This window comes from Ranitomeya variabilis, chromosome 3 (assembly GCF_051348905.1).
Source record: "Ranitomeya variabilis isolate aRanVar5 chromosome 3, aRanVar5.hap1, whole genome shotgun sequence".
Classification (NCBI taxonomy): Eukaryota; Metazoa; Chordata; class Amphibia; order Anura; family Dendrobatidae; genus Ranitomeya; species Ranitomeya variabilis.
The window spans coordinates 447,944,145-447,961,920 of record NC_135234.1 but is presented as its reverse complement, the minus strand read 5'-3'; the positions used below and the strand labels follow the sequence as shown (position 1 = coordinate 447,961,920).

The window sequence follows — 17,776 nt, the reverse complement described above, 5'->3', positions numbered from 1 at the left end:
TTCCCTGCCCCGAAAGTCCCGATCTGTAGGATCTTATGACAACGCATGCATCGCAAAACGCTGCGTTGTGTACATGCGTTGTTGGTTGCATCGCTGCGCCCAACAACGCAAATGTGAACGTGGCGTGACATGAGTGTGTGTTGACATATGGTATTATTTTTCTAATAATCAATTTCCATTCACAAACTATCCGGCTTGATGACAGCCGAATTGCCTCTAAGTTCCTGCAATACCATCTTATCACCTATTCATCCCCTCTTCTGTCTTCAACACTTCTCTACTGCCACTTATCCTAACCTAATTTCAGCTACATCTCCATACTACAAAATGTCTGGGTCTCAAATAATAATTATTTCTGTCCTAAGGCATAATTCTTCTTTTAAACCAGATTTCATAGTTTGATATTAAATGCGGTAATATTTATTTTTACAATGTCATTTCATGCGGTTGTCCGATAAACATTTATGACCACGATAGGTAATAAATATGTAATTGCCGAGTTGCTGCTAGGGCCTCACCGATCCCAAAGTATAGGGCTAACGGAGATAGTCATTCCATCAGTACCAAGGACATGAATCGAGTCTTGATCTCGAATGTGCACTACCACTGTATTCACACAGGGGACTTTAGGAGGCTTCAAGCTTTGCTTCACGGACTCAAATAAAATAAGTTTTTGCATCACTTGAACCAAAGAGTGTGCGGTTTAAGGCTATGTGCACACGTTGCGGATTTTGTTGCGGATCCGCAGCGTTTTTCAAGCTCGGATTTGCACCAAATCCGCAATGAGTGGTCAGGCAATGTTAATCAATGGGAATCCAGAATTGGTGTGCACACGCTGCGGAAAATTCTGCACTGATTCTCAGCGTTTTATTTTCCACAGCATGTCAATTCTTTTTGCGGATTTGTAACGTTTCTGCACCAATTGACTTACATTGAGTCTGTCAAATCCGCAGCTAAACCTCAGGTGTAAAAGTTCTGCGGATTAGCTGCGGATTTGCTTGCCAAAAATGCTGCAGAAAGGAAGGAGGAAGAGTGTGTGGGTGGAGAATATGTGTGAGCGGAGAATATGTGCTGGTCTGTCCGCAGGTGTCTGTGTGTATCTGTGTGTGTGTCTCAGATGTGTGTGTGTGTCTCGGGTGTGTGTGTGTGTCTGCAGGTGTGAGTGTCTGCGGGTGTCTCAGTGTGTAACCAGGCATCGTCTGATGGGACTATTGCTCCCATCCGGCTATGTCTGCTGTCACATATAACAGTGACAGCATGAGCCGATGATGGGACAGTAGTCCCATCATCCGGTGACTGTGTTCAAGTGTTAAAAAAACAAAACACATTTACATATTCACACATTCATACTCACCAAACACCTAATTCCTCGACGCCCTCAATCTCCTGCAATAAAAATAAAATAATAAACCACCACATATTTACCTTTCCGCCATAGTCAATTTAATATTGAGTGTCCCACGGCGATCTCACGTGTAGAACAGTCACATCGGGAGATATGACCGCTCTACATGGTTCCGGAGATACACCGACAGGAGGTATCCTCCCGCAGTGTATGACTACGCCTCTGTGAGAGAGTTCACCGGAGTTTGTGCTGTCATTTGCAGCACCGCTGCATGAGAAAATTCTCACACAGAGGCGTCGTAAGTGAGAGCACGAACTCCGGTGAACTCTCAGTGTATCGCCGGAGGCTGTGTAGAGCCTCCCGATGTGACTGTTCTACATGGGAGATCGTCATGGGACACTTGCTATTTAGGACTAAGGCTATGTTCACATTTGCGTTGTGCGCCGCAGCGTCGTCGCCGCAACGCACAACGCAAACAAAAACGCAGTTGCGTTTTGAACAAAAAACGCAGCGTTTTGCGCCGCATGCGTTTTTTTTGCATTGAGTCATTCTTCATCCCCCCCCCCCCCAAAGTCTAGACAATGTTTTGCATTTTTTATTGGAAAACGCATGCGTCGTACAACGCACCACGACGCAACTACTTGCGTCGTCTGCGTTGTCAATACAAGTCAATGGGAAAAAAGGCGCATCGACGACGCAAACACGACGCAAACACGACGCATGCGTTTTTTAAAAAGTCTGCGCCGCCCAAAAAATGCAACATGTTGCGTTTGCCGCGCCCTGACAGGTGCGCCCTAACGCCACATGCGGCGTACAACGCACCAAAACGCATGACAACGCATGTACATGCGGCGCCATGCGGCCCCAATGTTAAAGATAGGGCCGCACGACGCATGCGTTTTGTTGCAGCGACGACGCTGCGGCGCACAATGCAAATGTGAACGTAGCCTTATAGACTCCTCTCCATTACTAACCTGTGGGCTTGATGTCACCGGACAATACAAAGGTGACATCAACCCCACAAATATTACCCCACTTGCCACTGCTACAGGGCAAGTAGGAAGAGCGAGATTGCCAGAATTGGCGCATCTATAAGATGCGCCATTTCTGGGGCGGCTGAGAGCTCATGTTTATAGCCTGGGGAGTGCCAATATCCATGGACCATTCCAAGGCTATTAATATCAGCCAGCAGCTGTCTGCCTAGCCTTTGTTGGTTTGATTTTATAAGTGGACCCCATGTCCATTTTTTTCTGGGGTTCCCCTGTAAACTAGCCAGTAAAGGCTAAGCAAACATCTGGGAGCTGATATTAATAGCCTGGGAACCTTTATGGCTATTGGCTCCTTCCCAGAATATTAACATCAGCCCTCAGACGTCAGCTTTCCCTATGCCGATTAATAAAATTACGTGGGAGCCAACGCAACTTTTTTTAGGATATGTTCCCACGGTCAGGAACCGGCAGCGGTTTGGACGCAGCACATGTCCGCTTCGTCCAAAGCGCTGCCGGCTTTTGAATGCAGGCGATTCCGCAAGTTTTCATTGAACCGTACGGAATCACAGCACTCAATACTTTGTACGGGGGCGTTTATCTTGTGGATACTGAGCATCTCCGCAAGATAAATAGACATACTGTGGTCTGGAAAGACGCGCCGCATGTCCGTCTTTGCATGGAAGCTGCGGGCACCGCTGCACGCATACTGGAGATGGTATTTCTTCAAATCCCATCCACTATGCTGTAACATCTTGCTGCTGTGGGTTGGACGCTGCGGATGTACACAGCATCCTTCCAGCAGAATTTACTGACCGTAGGAACATACCCTTATAAAGTTTTTGAAAATTAAACAGATATTGCGTTTCATGCAGATTGTGTGTGTTTGTGTCTTTTATTTAGCTCTTTATTTACCATTTTATTAGTGAGGGTATCTGGCTGACACCTGTTCGTTACTAAACCTCAGGCTTGGAATTATATATATATATATATATATATATATATATATATATATATATATATATATATATATATATATTTATATGTGTTTTGTGTGTAAATATGTATTTGAACATGGTATGTAATGCTATTATGGTCTTCAATGGAGAATGTAAAAGAAGGGGTTGGACTAGGAAATGACATCACAATTTTTGTTAAATAATATATCTTTATTTAGCTTGCAAATCCGCAGACAAATCCGCATCAAATCCACATAAAAAACACGCGGATTTTCAACTGCGTTTTCTGCCAAGAGAGGAAGGACCTGCTCAGATTTTTACAAGAGCAAATCCGCAACGTGTGCACATACCCTACTTTGACTACTTTGTATGCAGCAGCTGTTCAAGCATATTCATTGTCACAATTGTAACCAAACAAAATGAACTTACACCCCTGGTGTATTCACCCTTTGTATCACAGGTATCACCCTATTTGCACTATTGCTCCCTAGTTTTTTTGCTATTATTGTGATTATGTGTTTATTTTCTAAGATTTATTTATTTTAAGTTTATTCTAAGATCTATTAATAAAAATGGGCTTTTTGTTCATGGGTCAACCTCTTTAAGATTGATTCCATATGAAAAGGTTCATCGTTATATTTGAAAGCCACTGAATTTGGTGATAATAGGGCAAATGCAAAGGACATATACAATATATACATAACAACGGTCAAAATGCAGGACATGTCACAGAAACCAGTAGTCAGCAGTGTAAAGACTGCGGTCGCAGTGGTCACCGCTGTGGTCGGGCTTGACAGTTCAGGGTCCACTGACATCAGCAGAAACTTCAACTGGATGCGCATCCTCGGAAGCCCATTGAGGTGAAGTACATTGTGGCGGGCGCACAGACACATTGGGTACGCATGCCACAATACACGCTGCTGGCCAGCAGAGACCAGCAGCTGACATCCGTGTGCATGCGATGGGGCACATGACAGTGACATCACACGCTCCTGTCGCATGCCGAAGTCAGCTGCTGGCTTCACAAGAGGAAGCACGCGGTCAGGGAGTGAAGGAATAGGTGAGGTTTTAATTTTTTTAAATTAGTGGCCATATTAGCACATGAATGACTTTAGGGTGCATTATACTTTATGGATGACTATGGTGGTGCATTATACTTTATGGATGGCTATAGAGGTGTAATATAAAGTTATGGATGACTATGGGGTACATTATACTTTATGGATGACTTTGGGGTGCATTATACTTTATGAATGACTCTGGAATGCATTATACTTTATGGATCACTATAGGGTACATTATACTGTATGGATGACTATCGAGGTGCAATATACTGTATGGATGACTATGGAGGTGCATTATACTTTATGGATGACTATGGAGTTGCATTATACTTTATGTATGACTATGGAATGCATTATACTGCATTATACTTTATGGATGACTATAGGGTGCATTATACTGTATGGATAACTATGGAGGTGCATTATACTGTATGGATGACTATGGAGGTGCATTATACTGTATGGATGACTATGGAGGTGCATTATACTGTATGGATGACTTTGGAGGTGCATTATAATTTATGGATGACTATAGGGTGCATTATACTGTATGGATTACTATGGGGTGCATTATATTTTATGAATGACTATGGGATGCATTATACTTTATGGATGTCTATAGGGTGAATTATACTTTATGGATGACTATGGGAGTGCATTATACTTTATCGATGACTATGGGATGCATTATACTTTATGGATGACTATAGGCTGTGCAGTATATTATATGGATGACTATGGAATGCATTATACTATATGGAGGTCTATGGGGGGGGTGCATTACAACTTCTGCTATGGGGTCCCATGACTTCTATGTATGCCCCTGGTGAGTATAATGGTTTATTTCCTTCTATACATTAAAGAGCAGCGGTATAACAGGGGACATATACCAAGATGGGGGATATACCAGGATGGGGCCTAGGATAAGGGACATACCAGAATGTGCAATATACAGCTCTGGCAAAAATTAAGAGACCATCACATCAAAACCCTATCTTGGGCAGCCCAATCTCCAGACCTGAACCCCATTGAAAACCTCCGGAATGTAATCAAGAGGATGATGGATAGTCACAAGCCGTCAAACAAAGAAGAACTGCTTACATTTTTGTGCCAGAAGCAGTGTGAAAAGACTGGGGGAAAGCATGCCAAGACACATGAAAGCTGTGATTAAAAATGGTTATTCCACAAAATATTTATTTCTGAACTCTTCCTCAGTTAAAACATTAGTATTGTTGTTTCTAAATGATTAAGAACTTTAAGAACTTTTCTTTGCATTATTTGAGGTGTGAAAGCACTGTTTTGTTTTTTTTTATTTTGACCATTTTTCTTTGTGAGAAAAAAACCCACAAAATGTATTGCTTGGAAATTCGGAGACGTTGTCAGAAGTTTATAGAATAAAAGAAAAATTTACATTTTACTCAAAAATATACCAATATGAGGGATATATATATATATATATATATATATATATATATATACACATACACACACACAAAATTTCTTCAGGATGAAGGGGAGGCTCGGCTCAAATCCTGCACTGGGGCCCATAAGACTCTAGTTACGCCACTGCCAATAGTAAAGAGTCTCTATATATTGGACCACAAGTAGAAACATATATAAACACTGTGGAGCCACATACAACCTAAGTCCATACTCTGAGATGCAGTTAGAATAAGAGAAAGCATAGCCCACAAATCAAGTGAAAGAACTTCACAAGTATTGCTGCATGTCACAGCTTCATCAGGGGAAGTGTACAGTTTTACCTGGACGCAAATCCTGAAAACCATCTTTGACCAGGTTCCATTGCCTTCCAAGAAGCTATACTGCCCCTTAAACATACCTCCCAACTTTTGAGGAGCAGAATAAGGGACAGATCAAGTGGCACATTTTGGTCAAGAACTGGTCACACCCCCAACCCACACCCATTTACCATTTCTTTCTCCACTGGCAGGAGGAGATGTGAGAGGGGCAATGGTAGTGTTAGAAATTCAGCCCGAGATGGCAGGGTGTGGACCCAAATCCAGGACTGTCCATTGTATCCGGGTCAGTTGGGACTACAGTTGAGCATATGGATTCATGGGTCTCTGGTTCAGCGTTAATGTCAGTGGTACCTGGCAGCTGAATGGGAAGCCATAAATCTCTAACCTCCCAGTATTCCCAGCACAGCTTTAGATTAGCCAGTGCTGGTGTGACGTCATCTGTGCATCCTGCTCATCTCTAGTTGAGACCTGTGGATTTATTTTATGTTCATTCACAGTTGGAGCCGCTAGAACATTCTCATCTTTATGTAGCTTCACTATACGACATCTGGCTTTTTTGTGTCTGTAAGGCTGTGTTCATACGTTCAGAAATACTGTGTTTTTGTTTTTTTTCTGCAGAATCTGCGCCAAACTACAGAATAAAAATCGTCTTCCCCTTACCCAAACCAGAATCTCAATTTGCAGACACTGTGTTTCGGGGTACTGCCCCTCGTCAGTGCAAAGTGGAGATCTGGTTTGGCTGTGTGAGAGGCATCCGACCGATATCCAAGAAGTATTGTTTCTCCTTGCGGAGATTGACATGCTAAGCATGCCGAGATGAGGAGACTTAAAGCCGCAATGCAACTAATATTACAGGCACGAGCTGCGATAAACCACTCGCTCGTACCTGTAATCCCCGGGTGCTGAAAGGAAAGCAGGATCTGTACTTACATTGAGTCGCGGTGAGGCGCCCTCTGGTGGATGTTCTCATGAACTGCAGCCTGGGAACTTTTTCCCACGCTCCAGGTCATATGAGGACATCCACCAGGGGGCGCATCACCGCGACTGAAGGAAATGTAGGTCAATGACCTATATTTCATTCATTCGCCGGGGAATTACAAGCACGAGCACCGCTGCATTTAGCAGGGCTCCTGCCTGTAATATTAGTTAACCCCTTCAGATGGATTACTTCGTGGGACGAGACGGTTCACCAGAAGGTATGTATCTTGTGCGTTTATTATTTTTCCAAGCGAGGGTGTTCCTGATGGATTGAGAGAACAATAAATTATTACAACAACCGCTGTGTTTATTTCATTAAACTACTTTTAAATCATGTGTGTGTGTGTGTTTTTTAACCCTTTCCAACAATTGGATTAATAATGGATAGGTGTCATAATTGACGCCTCTCCATTATTAATCTGGCTTAATGTCACCTTCCAATAGCAAGGTGGCATTAACCCTTCATTACCCCATATCCCACCACTACAGGGAGTGGGAAGAGAGTGGCCAAGTGCCAGAATAGGCGCATCTTCCAGATGTGCCTTTTCTGGGGTGGCTGGGGGCAGATGTTTTTAGCCACGGGGGGGCCAATAACCATGGACCCTCTCCTGGCTATTAATATCTGCCCTCAGTCACTGGCTTTACCATTCTGGCGGAGAAAATTGCGCGGGAGCCCACACCAATTTTTTCCGCGATTTAACCCTTTATTTTAGCAGCTACAGCGGCCAAATTTTGCACATACACACTACTAACATTAGTAGTGTGGAATATGCAAAAAAAAGGGGGATATGAGATGGTTTACTGTATGTAAACCATGTCTCATATCCTGTCGGGTTTGTGAAGGAGAAATGCAAAGCCGGCAATTGAATTACCGGCTTTTCACAGATATCGCGCTGAATGAAATATAAATACAGAATATATATATATGTGTCTCAATGACATATATATATATACTGTATATATGTTTTCCCGAACATTTGAGCACATAAATCCATTAGATGTCGGTTTTGCAAGCTTGCGAGAAAATCTCGGCATACGGATGCCATATGGATGTCACACGGATCATTTGATGCGAGGAAATCGCATCCTCGCACTGCACACGGATCACTGTTTTTGAAACATTTGTGCGATTCTCGGCCGTGAAAAACGGACCGTTTTTTTATACGTTAAGTGTGTCCCCGGCCTTAAAAAGAGAAAACGCAGTAGTTTGATAATAAATGGCTTCATCCAACCACTAACCATGAGTGGAGAAAAAGTTTTGGTGTTATTCATATTCTCTGAAAAATGGCCAAGAAAGCCTGGGTATGTAAACTTTTGAGCACAACTGTATAGAAAAATACTAACTATTAAATAATGTAAAATACTGTTTGTTGAATTCTAATAGTGGGTGCATTTTTCATGAAATTATATCCACTTTGCTTGGACAGGTAAACGCAGCAGAATTTTTATGCAAAAAAAGCAGCAGAAAATACACAGCATTTACGCTGCATTTGAACAAGGTCGAAATTTCAAAGCATAATGGATATGATTCTATGAAATGTCCCCCTTCTATTGTTTGATGACGCTGCTGAACTCTGTGGTTTTAGTGCATGTTTTCTCCACAGGCTTCAAAAAACGTAAGAAAAAAACGCCGTTGCACTTTTAAGTGCAGAATCCAAACCTTTTCTGTACTATTAAAAAAAGCGTTAAAAACGCAACTTCATATCTGCCCCAAAATCTTATGAAATAAGGGGGAAAATGCATAAAAGAAAAGCAGCAAACACACAATAATCAGAGAACATTGTTACTGCGTCTGCTGCGGACACCTGCAGAAAAAAAGCAACAGAAATAACGCAGCATTTATGCTACATGAGAACACTGCCTCAGCATTACAGTTTTATTACATTTTTTATGGGTTTAATAGAGAAAAAATATCAATCACGCCATTTTTTTAACGTCATTTACCAATTCCTATAAATAATCTGATCGCTGTGTTGTGCGGGTCGTTACGATTACAGGAACTCCAAATATGTCCATGTTATTTGTAGATTAGTGATGCTTATTATTAAAAAAACACATTAAAAATTACATTCTTTTTTTATTATCAACTGTTTTTTATTATTATTTTTTAGCAATTTTATAGGATGAAAAAAGTCTCTTCTTCCCCCTCTAGAATCCAGAAGCATCCATTACATACAGCAGTGCATTCCTGTCAGTATAATCTGTCTGTAGTGAGGTCCAGGAATATAGATCAAGGGAGGGCACAAAACTCTGCTATTGACATCATTACAGCTAACGGCTCAGCAGCCTAAAGCACCTGTCTGTAAAATGTTAAGGTTGAGGGTTTAACCTTGGAGACTCACAGAAACATTTTTCATTTGTAATTGCTTATCATTTTTTATACTTTTATAGGAACACTAAACATTTTTTCTTCACCTCAGTATACAGGCACCACAAATATACACTGTTACATACAGAATGTATTTCTATGGATATGTATACTCTGTTTCTGGGTTCATTGTCTGGAATATAGAGGTCAAGATAATCAATCTCTCCTATCTCCAGTGTTGTGAGCTGTGGTTCACTGGTAAAGCAACAGCCTGTGGACACTGAGTTGTGAGATTGTATTCCTGGGGAGACTAATCATAGGAGGGAGAAGAGGCGAACATATAATTATATTTATATGATCGGCAGAGAGAAGCGGCCACACCCCCGAGGAGCTACGGGAGTGATGAAAATGTCGGCGAGGTGAGTATGGAAGCAGGAAGAACAGCTGAGATGTGACGTGATTCGGGGCTGAGCCCTCAAATTGGGGGAGGCCCGCCGAATCCGAGAAGGTTGGGAGCTATGCCTGAAGTGTGTAGTCTAATGTCTGTGTCTTCTGTGAATCTCTTTCACATTACACAGGCATCAATAAAAACTAGAGAAAAGGCACTCAGACACTCAGGAGTGTGCTATAATTCTGCAGGAATAAGATTACTAAAGGATTAAATGAAGCCATGTCAATAGTCTAAAATAATTTTTATATATGTGCCATTTTTTAAAAATATTAAATAAAAAATTATAAAAATGGACTTTAGCACAATGATCAATAGACTACCATGGAGAAATAATAATTTTCCTATCTTTTACCATGCACTGAAAGGGAGTCTGTTAAAAAAACATCATCTTTTGTGGAACTCAAGGCAAACATATATGCAGGCAAAGCAAAACATCAAATTGCATTGGTGACCATAATTATTATCAGCCCTTCTTTATTATACTGCTATTTCACTGCCATAAATGTTTGATTTCTATTTAGTGAACATTTGCACTATGTCAGTTACCAGAGAAATAACTAGTCAACTTCCATTTACATCCCTGATAATAAACTGAAATGTTTCTTTTGATAGTGTCCTGTGATATGATCTGTAAAACACATCAGACTCTACCTTTCCACTGAAGCCCCGGCCAGAATCCGAGAGAGTCTCAGGTGCCATGAACGCTGGAGTGCCAGCAGTACTTGACAGGAGAGCATCGCTGCCTTCAAACTGATTGCTTACTCCAAAATCAGCTATTTTAATATGACCATCATCTCCAAGAAGTAAATTTGACGGTTTTATATCTCGGTGAATAATCTTCTGGTAATGCACTACAAATAACACAGAAAAAATGAATTAGTTAAATATAGAGCTATACAGGGCACTAAGTATTATGTCAGTTTGTCACCCAAAATGATACTTGACAATATGTATAGAAAAAAAAAAAACAAATAAGGATTTATTGTTCCAAATTATATATATATATATATATATATATATATATATATATATATATATATATACATGTATGTGTATATATATGTATATATATATATATATATATATATATACACTCACCGGCCACTTTATTAGGTACACCATGCTAGTAACGGGTTGGACCCCCTTTTGCCTTCAGAACTGCCTCAATTCTTCGTGGCATAGATTCAACAAGGTGCTGGAAGCATTCCTCAGAGATTTTGGTCCATATTGACATGATGGCATCACACAGTTGCCGCAGATTTGTCGGCTGCACATCCCAAAGATGCTCCATACAAGGCAGGATGGATCCATGCTTTCATGTTGTTTACGCCAAATTCTGACCCTACCATCCGAATGTCGCAGCAGAAATCGAGACTCATCAGACCAAGCAACGTTTTTCCAATCTTCTACTGTCCAATTTCAATGAGCTTGTACATATTGTAGCCTCAGTTTCCTGTTCTTAGCTGAAAGGAGTGGTACCCGGTGTGGTCTTCTGCTGCTGTAGCCCATCTGCCTCAAAGTTCGACGCACTGTGCGTTCAGAGATGCTCTTAGGCCTACCTTGGTTGTAACGGGTGGCAATTTGAGTCACTGTTGCCTTTCTATCAGCTCGAACCAGTCTGCCCATTCTCCTCTGACCTCTGGCATCAACAAGGCATTTCCGCCCACAGAACTGCCGCTCACTGGATTTTTTTTCTTTTTCGGACCATTCTCTGTAAACCCTAGAGATGGTTGTGCGTGAAAATCCCAGTAGATCAGCAGTTTCTGAAATACTCAGACCAGCCCTTCTGGCACCAACAACCATGCCACGTTCAAAGGCACTCAAATCAACTTTCTTCCCCATACTGATGCTCGGTTTGAACTGCAGGAGATTGTCTTGACCATGTCTACATGCCTAAATGCACTGAGTTGCCGCCATGTGATTGGCTGATTAGAAATTAAGTGTTAACAAGAAGTTGGACAGGTGTACCTAATAAAGTGGCCGGTGAGTGTATATATATATATATATACACATACACACATACTGTATAAATACTTACACACACAGGTGCATCGCACTAAATTAGAATATCATCAAAAATATTTCAGTTCTTCAATACAAAAAGTAAAACTCATTTACTAGGTAGTCATTACAAACAGAGTGATCTATTTCAAGTGCTTATTTCTGTTAATGTTGATGATTATGGCTTACAGCCAATGAAAACCCAAAAGTCATTATCTCAGTAAATTAGAACAGTTTATAACACCAGCTTGACAAAATGATTTTAAAATCCGAAATGTTGGCCTACTGAAATGTACACACGTGGTCACATTTTAATGACATAAAACCCACAATGGTCACGTAAATAACTTGAATCTGACAAAAGTAATAATAAATAAAAGATCTATGAAAATGAACAAATGAAAGTCAGACATTGCTTTTCAACCATGGTTCCACGGAATTTTAAAAAAAAAAATCAAACTCATGAAATAGGCCTGGACAAAATGATGGTACCCATGAAAATAATGTGACAAAAGGGACACGGTAAATCAAGATGTGTCCACTAACTAGCATCACATGTGTCTATAATCTTGGAATCAGTGAGTGGGCCTGTATATAAGGCTACAGATACTCACTGTGCTGTTTGGTAACATGGTGTACATCACACTCAACATGGACCAGAGAAAGTGAAGGAAAGAGGAGATTAGAAAGAAAATGATAGACAAACATGTTAAAGGTAACATTTATAAGACCATCTCCAAGCAGCTTGATGTTCCTGTGACTACAGTTGCACATATTATTCAGACATTTAAGATCCATGGGACTGTAGCCAACCTCCCTAGAAGTGGCTGCAGGAGGAAAACTGATGACAAATCAAAGAGACGGATAATACGAATGGTAACAAAAGAGCCCAGAAAATTTTCTAAACAGATTAATTATGAACTTCAAGCTCAAGGAACATCAGTGTCAGATCGCACTATCCGTCGTTGTATGAGCCAAAGTGGACTTCATGGGAGATGACCAAGGAGGACATCATTGTTGAAAAAAAACCCATAAAAAAACCACTACAAGTTGACAAGCTACAAAGCTCCTGGGAGAATGTCCTATGGACAGTTGAGACAAAAATGGAACTTTTTGGCAAGGCACATCAGCTCTATGTTCACAGATGGAAAAATGAAGCATATCAAGAAAAGAACACTGTCCCTACTGTGAAACATGGAGGAAGCTCTCTTATGTTCTGGGGATGCTTTGCTGCATCTGGTACAAGGTGTCTAGAATCTGTGCAGTGTACAATTAAATCTTAAGACTATCAAGGGATTCTAGAGAGAAATGTGCTGCCCAGTGTCAGAAAGCTTGGTCTCAGTTGCAGGCCATGGGTCTTGCAACAGGATAATGACCCAAAACACACAGCTAAACACACCCAAAAATGGCTTAGAGGAAAACATTGGACTATTTTGAAGTGGCCTTCTATGAGCCCTGACCTAAATCCTATTGAGCATCTTTGGAAAGAGCTGAAACATGCCTTCTGGAAAAGGCAACCTTCAAACACAAGACAACTGGAGCAGTTTGCTCTTGAGGAGTGGGCCAACATACCTGTCAAGAGGTGCAGAAGTCTCATTGACAGTTACAGGAATAATTTGATTGCAGTGATTGCCTCAAACGGTTGTGCAACAAAATATTAAGTTAAGAGTAGATTTTTTATTTATTATTACTTTTGTCAGATTCAAGTTATTTCTGTGACCATTGTGGGTTTTTCTTTCATTAAACGAGGGGTACCAACAATTTTGACCACATGTGTATATTCAGTAAATAATAATAATAATCTTTATTTTTTATATAGTGCTAACATATTCCGCAGCGCTTTACAGTTTGCACACATTATCAATATAAAATAAATATAAATAAATATATAAATTGCCTCAATACTTGGTCGGGCTCCTTTGGCATCAATTACTGCATCAATGCGGCATGGCTTGGACGCGATCAGCCTGTGGCACTGCTGAGGTGTTATGGAAGCCCAGGTTGCTTTGATAGCAGCCTTCAGCTTGTCTGCATTGTTGGGTCTGGTGTCTCTCATCTTTCTCTTAACAATACCCTAAAGATTCTCTATGGGGTTATAGACAGGCGAGTTTGCGGGCCAATCAAGCACAGTGATACTGTTTTTAAAACTAGGAATTGGTACTTTTGGCAGTGTGGACAGGTGCCAAGTCCTGCTGGAGAATAAAATTTCCATCTCCAAGAAGCTTGTCGGCAGAGGGAAGCATGAAGTGCTCTAAAATTTCCTGGTAGACGGCTGCGCTGACTTTGGTCTTGATAAAACACAGTGTACCTGTTACGGTCCATTTTTGGATTCTTGGGAGCTCTGGTTCTGCTCTGATTTAAATTAAGCTTTTTTCCTTTCAGGACCAGCGAGGGTTGATGTAAGTTTTTCCCCACTGGCAATCTGCTTTAACTGCAGAGTTGCTGAGTCAGCTAATGTGGGTGGTGACCAATCCCACCATCCTTTAAATGGTCACCTTTAAGTTGTCCCTTTCGTGTTTGTCACTGTCCCCTGTGTGGTACTATCTGCAGTAGTGAGGCTAGTGTAACACCCCAGGGTCCTGGTTGTTACATTGGCATTGCTTTCCTCATGGGGGAGTGATGACACGCTTGGAGGCAAGGGAAGAGCTTTTCTATCAGGTAAACACACAAACATGCAACAGTTCACACTCCAGGCCAGAAGGGGGAGCTCTGATCCTGCTTATGGGTGGCTCCCCTATATATAAATTCTGGTCTGGAGGGAAAGTTAGACAGTTAGTGCCAGACAGTAGACTGGAGCAGTCTGAGGCAGGAAGACGTGTGAGGGGCCGTGCAGCCAGAGGTGCTGCAGCTCCTGGATAGTGACATACAGAAGGAAAGAACAGTTTGTAGAGAGCGTGCAGGAGAGCAAAGCACAGGAGAGTGACATCTGGGGAGGACAGATGCGACTGGGCTACTTCCCTGGCAGAGCGCAGACATCGGTAGCCGGAAGACCGAGGTTGTGTCGGACTAAGAGGCACAGCAGAAACTGGCAGGACAGCTGGATTAGATATCACCTGCCTGCCCTAACACCCAGGAGGCACAGTGGCACATAGAGCCCGGGTCGTGATAGAGACCCTATAAAAAGGCTCGAGTCACCTGTCATACGGGTTTGTGTCCCACCTTTATGGAGGACAGAGAGGAACTGTGAGGACCTTGCTAGAAGCCATAGGCAGTAAGGGACTACATTACCACCGCGTTATGAGGAAGGCTTTCATCTCCACCTGGTAGAGGGACTCTGAACTTGCTTACAAGCCGGCTGAACCCGGCCTATACCTGTGATCTGGTGCCCTAGACTCTGCGGATACCTGAAGTCTCCAGTAAACCAGGTAAAGAGAATTCAAACCTGTGTCCTCGTTCTTTACTGCAGTATTCACCATCTTCACCTATACACTGGGAGCCTTGGGGACCTACTTCACCTGTGGGAAGTTATACCATCTTAGCTGCCATAACATCACCCCAGAGGACCCCTCTAAGCAGCATTGGTCCCCACTGACTGAACACCACAGGTGGCGTCACGAACACAAATTTTATTCAAAACCCCTTTAAGAACATTCCCTTTAACATGGACACCCAGGGCCATGGACCAGGTCGCCGCCACTGTGATATCCCCTTGTGAGTACCGGACCCGGTATCGAGTACCCCACGGCCCTGGCGGGCAACTCGCTAGTGCCCCTTGCCTGCCAGTGCACTAGCCAGGGCAGTGCTAGGTGACAGCGAGGGTGAGGTTCTTGATGGCAGTGGGGGAAGGACCCACTTAAGGCATTAGAGGAGTGCAGGGACAGGTTTGGCTTTGAGCTCAGGTGGTGACCATCCCCCATTCCCCTATCAGTAGGGTCTTCCTCTCCCCATTTCCGTCCCGTTGTGTGTTGCGCCATCCACTGACCGACCCCCAGTTGGGTCGTGTCACATCATGACATTATCACCAACCCATATTTTTTCCCATGAACCTATGGCTCAAGCCCAGGCTTTTGCCCAGCTGATCCAGACCCTAACTGATGAGGTTAAGGAGCTGCTGTAACAGGTTGTGCAGTAGCTTCAGCAGTTGTTAGGTTTCTGGGTCTCGGCTTATGTGCAGGCTCATTTGGAACCCAATATATCTCTCCCAGACAGGTTCTCTGGAGGGAGAGATACATTTTTTGTTTTTCAGGAGGCCTGTAAGTTATATCTCGGGCTCTGCCCTCATTCTTCAGGGAGTGAGGAACAGCGTGTGGGGATTATAGTCTCCCTTCTCAAGGGTGATCCCCAATCCTGGGCCTTCTCCCTGCCGACCGATTCACCATCTCTGCGGTCAGTGGATGAGTTTTTTGCGGCATTGGCGCTGGTGTATGGAGTCCTGATGGCGTCTCCCTGACTGAGTCTAGACTCCGTAAGATTAAGCAAGGGGGCCAGCCGGTTGAGGAGTACTGCTCAGAGTTTAGGAGGTGGGCCACTGACATGCAGTGTAACAACCTTGCTCTTAGGAGTCATTTCTGTCAGGGTCTGTCAGCTAGGCCACAGGATACGCTTGGGCAGTACGCTACTCCTGGTCATTGGAGGTGGCCATGGCCCTTCCTGTCCAGGTGGATAGATGCCTCAGGGAGAGACATACACCGAATCTGCCCACTGTTGTTCTTTCTAGGGAAGAGGACACACTGTGCAGTTGGACAAACTTATGCAGGTAGGAGGAGTCTCTTCTCAAATGGGGTTGCCGGGGGCACATTTCTACTGTGGACTTACGGGTCATTATATCAATGTCCGCCCATCTCACGCCAAAGTATGTTCATCATCTCAAAAGTCACGTCCCCCCTGGTCGTGTGGAGAGAGGCGACCATAGTGTGTATATATCCTCCATCTTTACATCTCAGTGTACCATTTCTGCTGAAGTGGTGGTTGGCGGGATTACTGAGACAGTTTCGGTGCTTGTGGATACTGCAGCGGGAGTCAATTTGGTGGATTCTCTCTTTGTCTAGACCCATGGTCTAATGGGTAGGATGCTGGCAAGACCCCTTAGCGTTCAGGCAATTGACTCTGTCCCATTCAGCTAGGGGAGGGTGACCCAAGTCATAGATAATATGAACCTGCGTATAGGGACTCATCATGAGTATAGGGACTCATCATGAGTATAGGGACTCCCATCATCTTAGGCCTGCCTTGGTTGAAGAAACACAATCCGGTCATAAATTGGCGGTCCAGGGAAGACCAGTCGTGCTGATCAGCTGGGACTAGTCGTGTAAGGACTGCTGCCCAGGAGCTACTGTCTCTGCCGTCTTTCTCAAACCTACCCCTTCTTCTTTGGTGGGGGCAGCGAAGTTGCTGTCAGAGAGTAAGGGCAAGTCTCAACCCTTACAAGTAAACCCTGAGTCTCAGAGTCCTCCTAGAAGGAGGGGTCAGGGGAGGGTGATGGTTCCCTCTGTATGTAGTGAGGGTAAGAGTTTGGCAACAGAGGGATGCCTCTGCTGTCGGTTCCTCAAGGAGTTCACCATCCTGTGGCAAACGCATGCATGGAAATAAACGTTCAGGGCCAAACGTGTGTGTGATTGAATACTTGTGGAAAAACATCAGGTGGAAGTATGCTTCTGGGACCTAGAGTTCTAGGGTGATCGAACCGTATTGGGTGTCGGCCATTCTCAGTCTGGGAACTTTCCAGCTGGAGTTACCCCCAGTAATGCAGGTACACAAAGTATTCCACAGGTCAGCGCTCTGTAGATTTGTGTCGCCTCCGGAGCCTATGTTATTGCCATCTCCTTTGGGCTGCATTTGCCATAAACCTGAGGATCAGGTGACTGCAGAGCTGAACTCTAGTGGATGGAGGCTGTTGTGAACTATATTTCTTGGCTCCCTCTTGTGGTCACTAGCGGTATTACTCTTGGATCATCTTTCTCCAGGTTGGTACCCACCTGGTTCGT

At 43.1% G+C, this 17,776-nt stretch overlaps 1 protein-coding gene across 2 annotated transcripts in view; it reads right to left on the bottom strand.

Annotated features, from left to right (window-relative positions):
• CAMKK1 (calcium/calmodulin dependent protein kinase kinase 1) overlaps nucleotides 1–17,776 on the bottom strand; it is a 558,925-nt gene that overhangs the window by 59,619 nt on the left and 481,530 nt on the right. For both annotated transcript variants that reach the window (XM_077296496.1, XM_077296497.1), the window contains exon 10: nucleotides 10,503–10,702. In XM_077296496.1, the coding sequence (XP_077152611.1) occupies nucleotides 10,503–10,702 (200 nt within the window). The remainder of the gene's footprint in view (nucleotides 1–10,502; nucleotides 10,703–17,776) is intronic.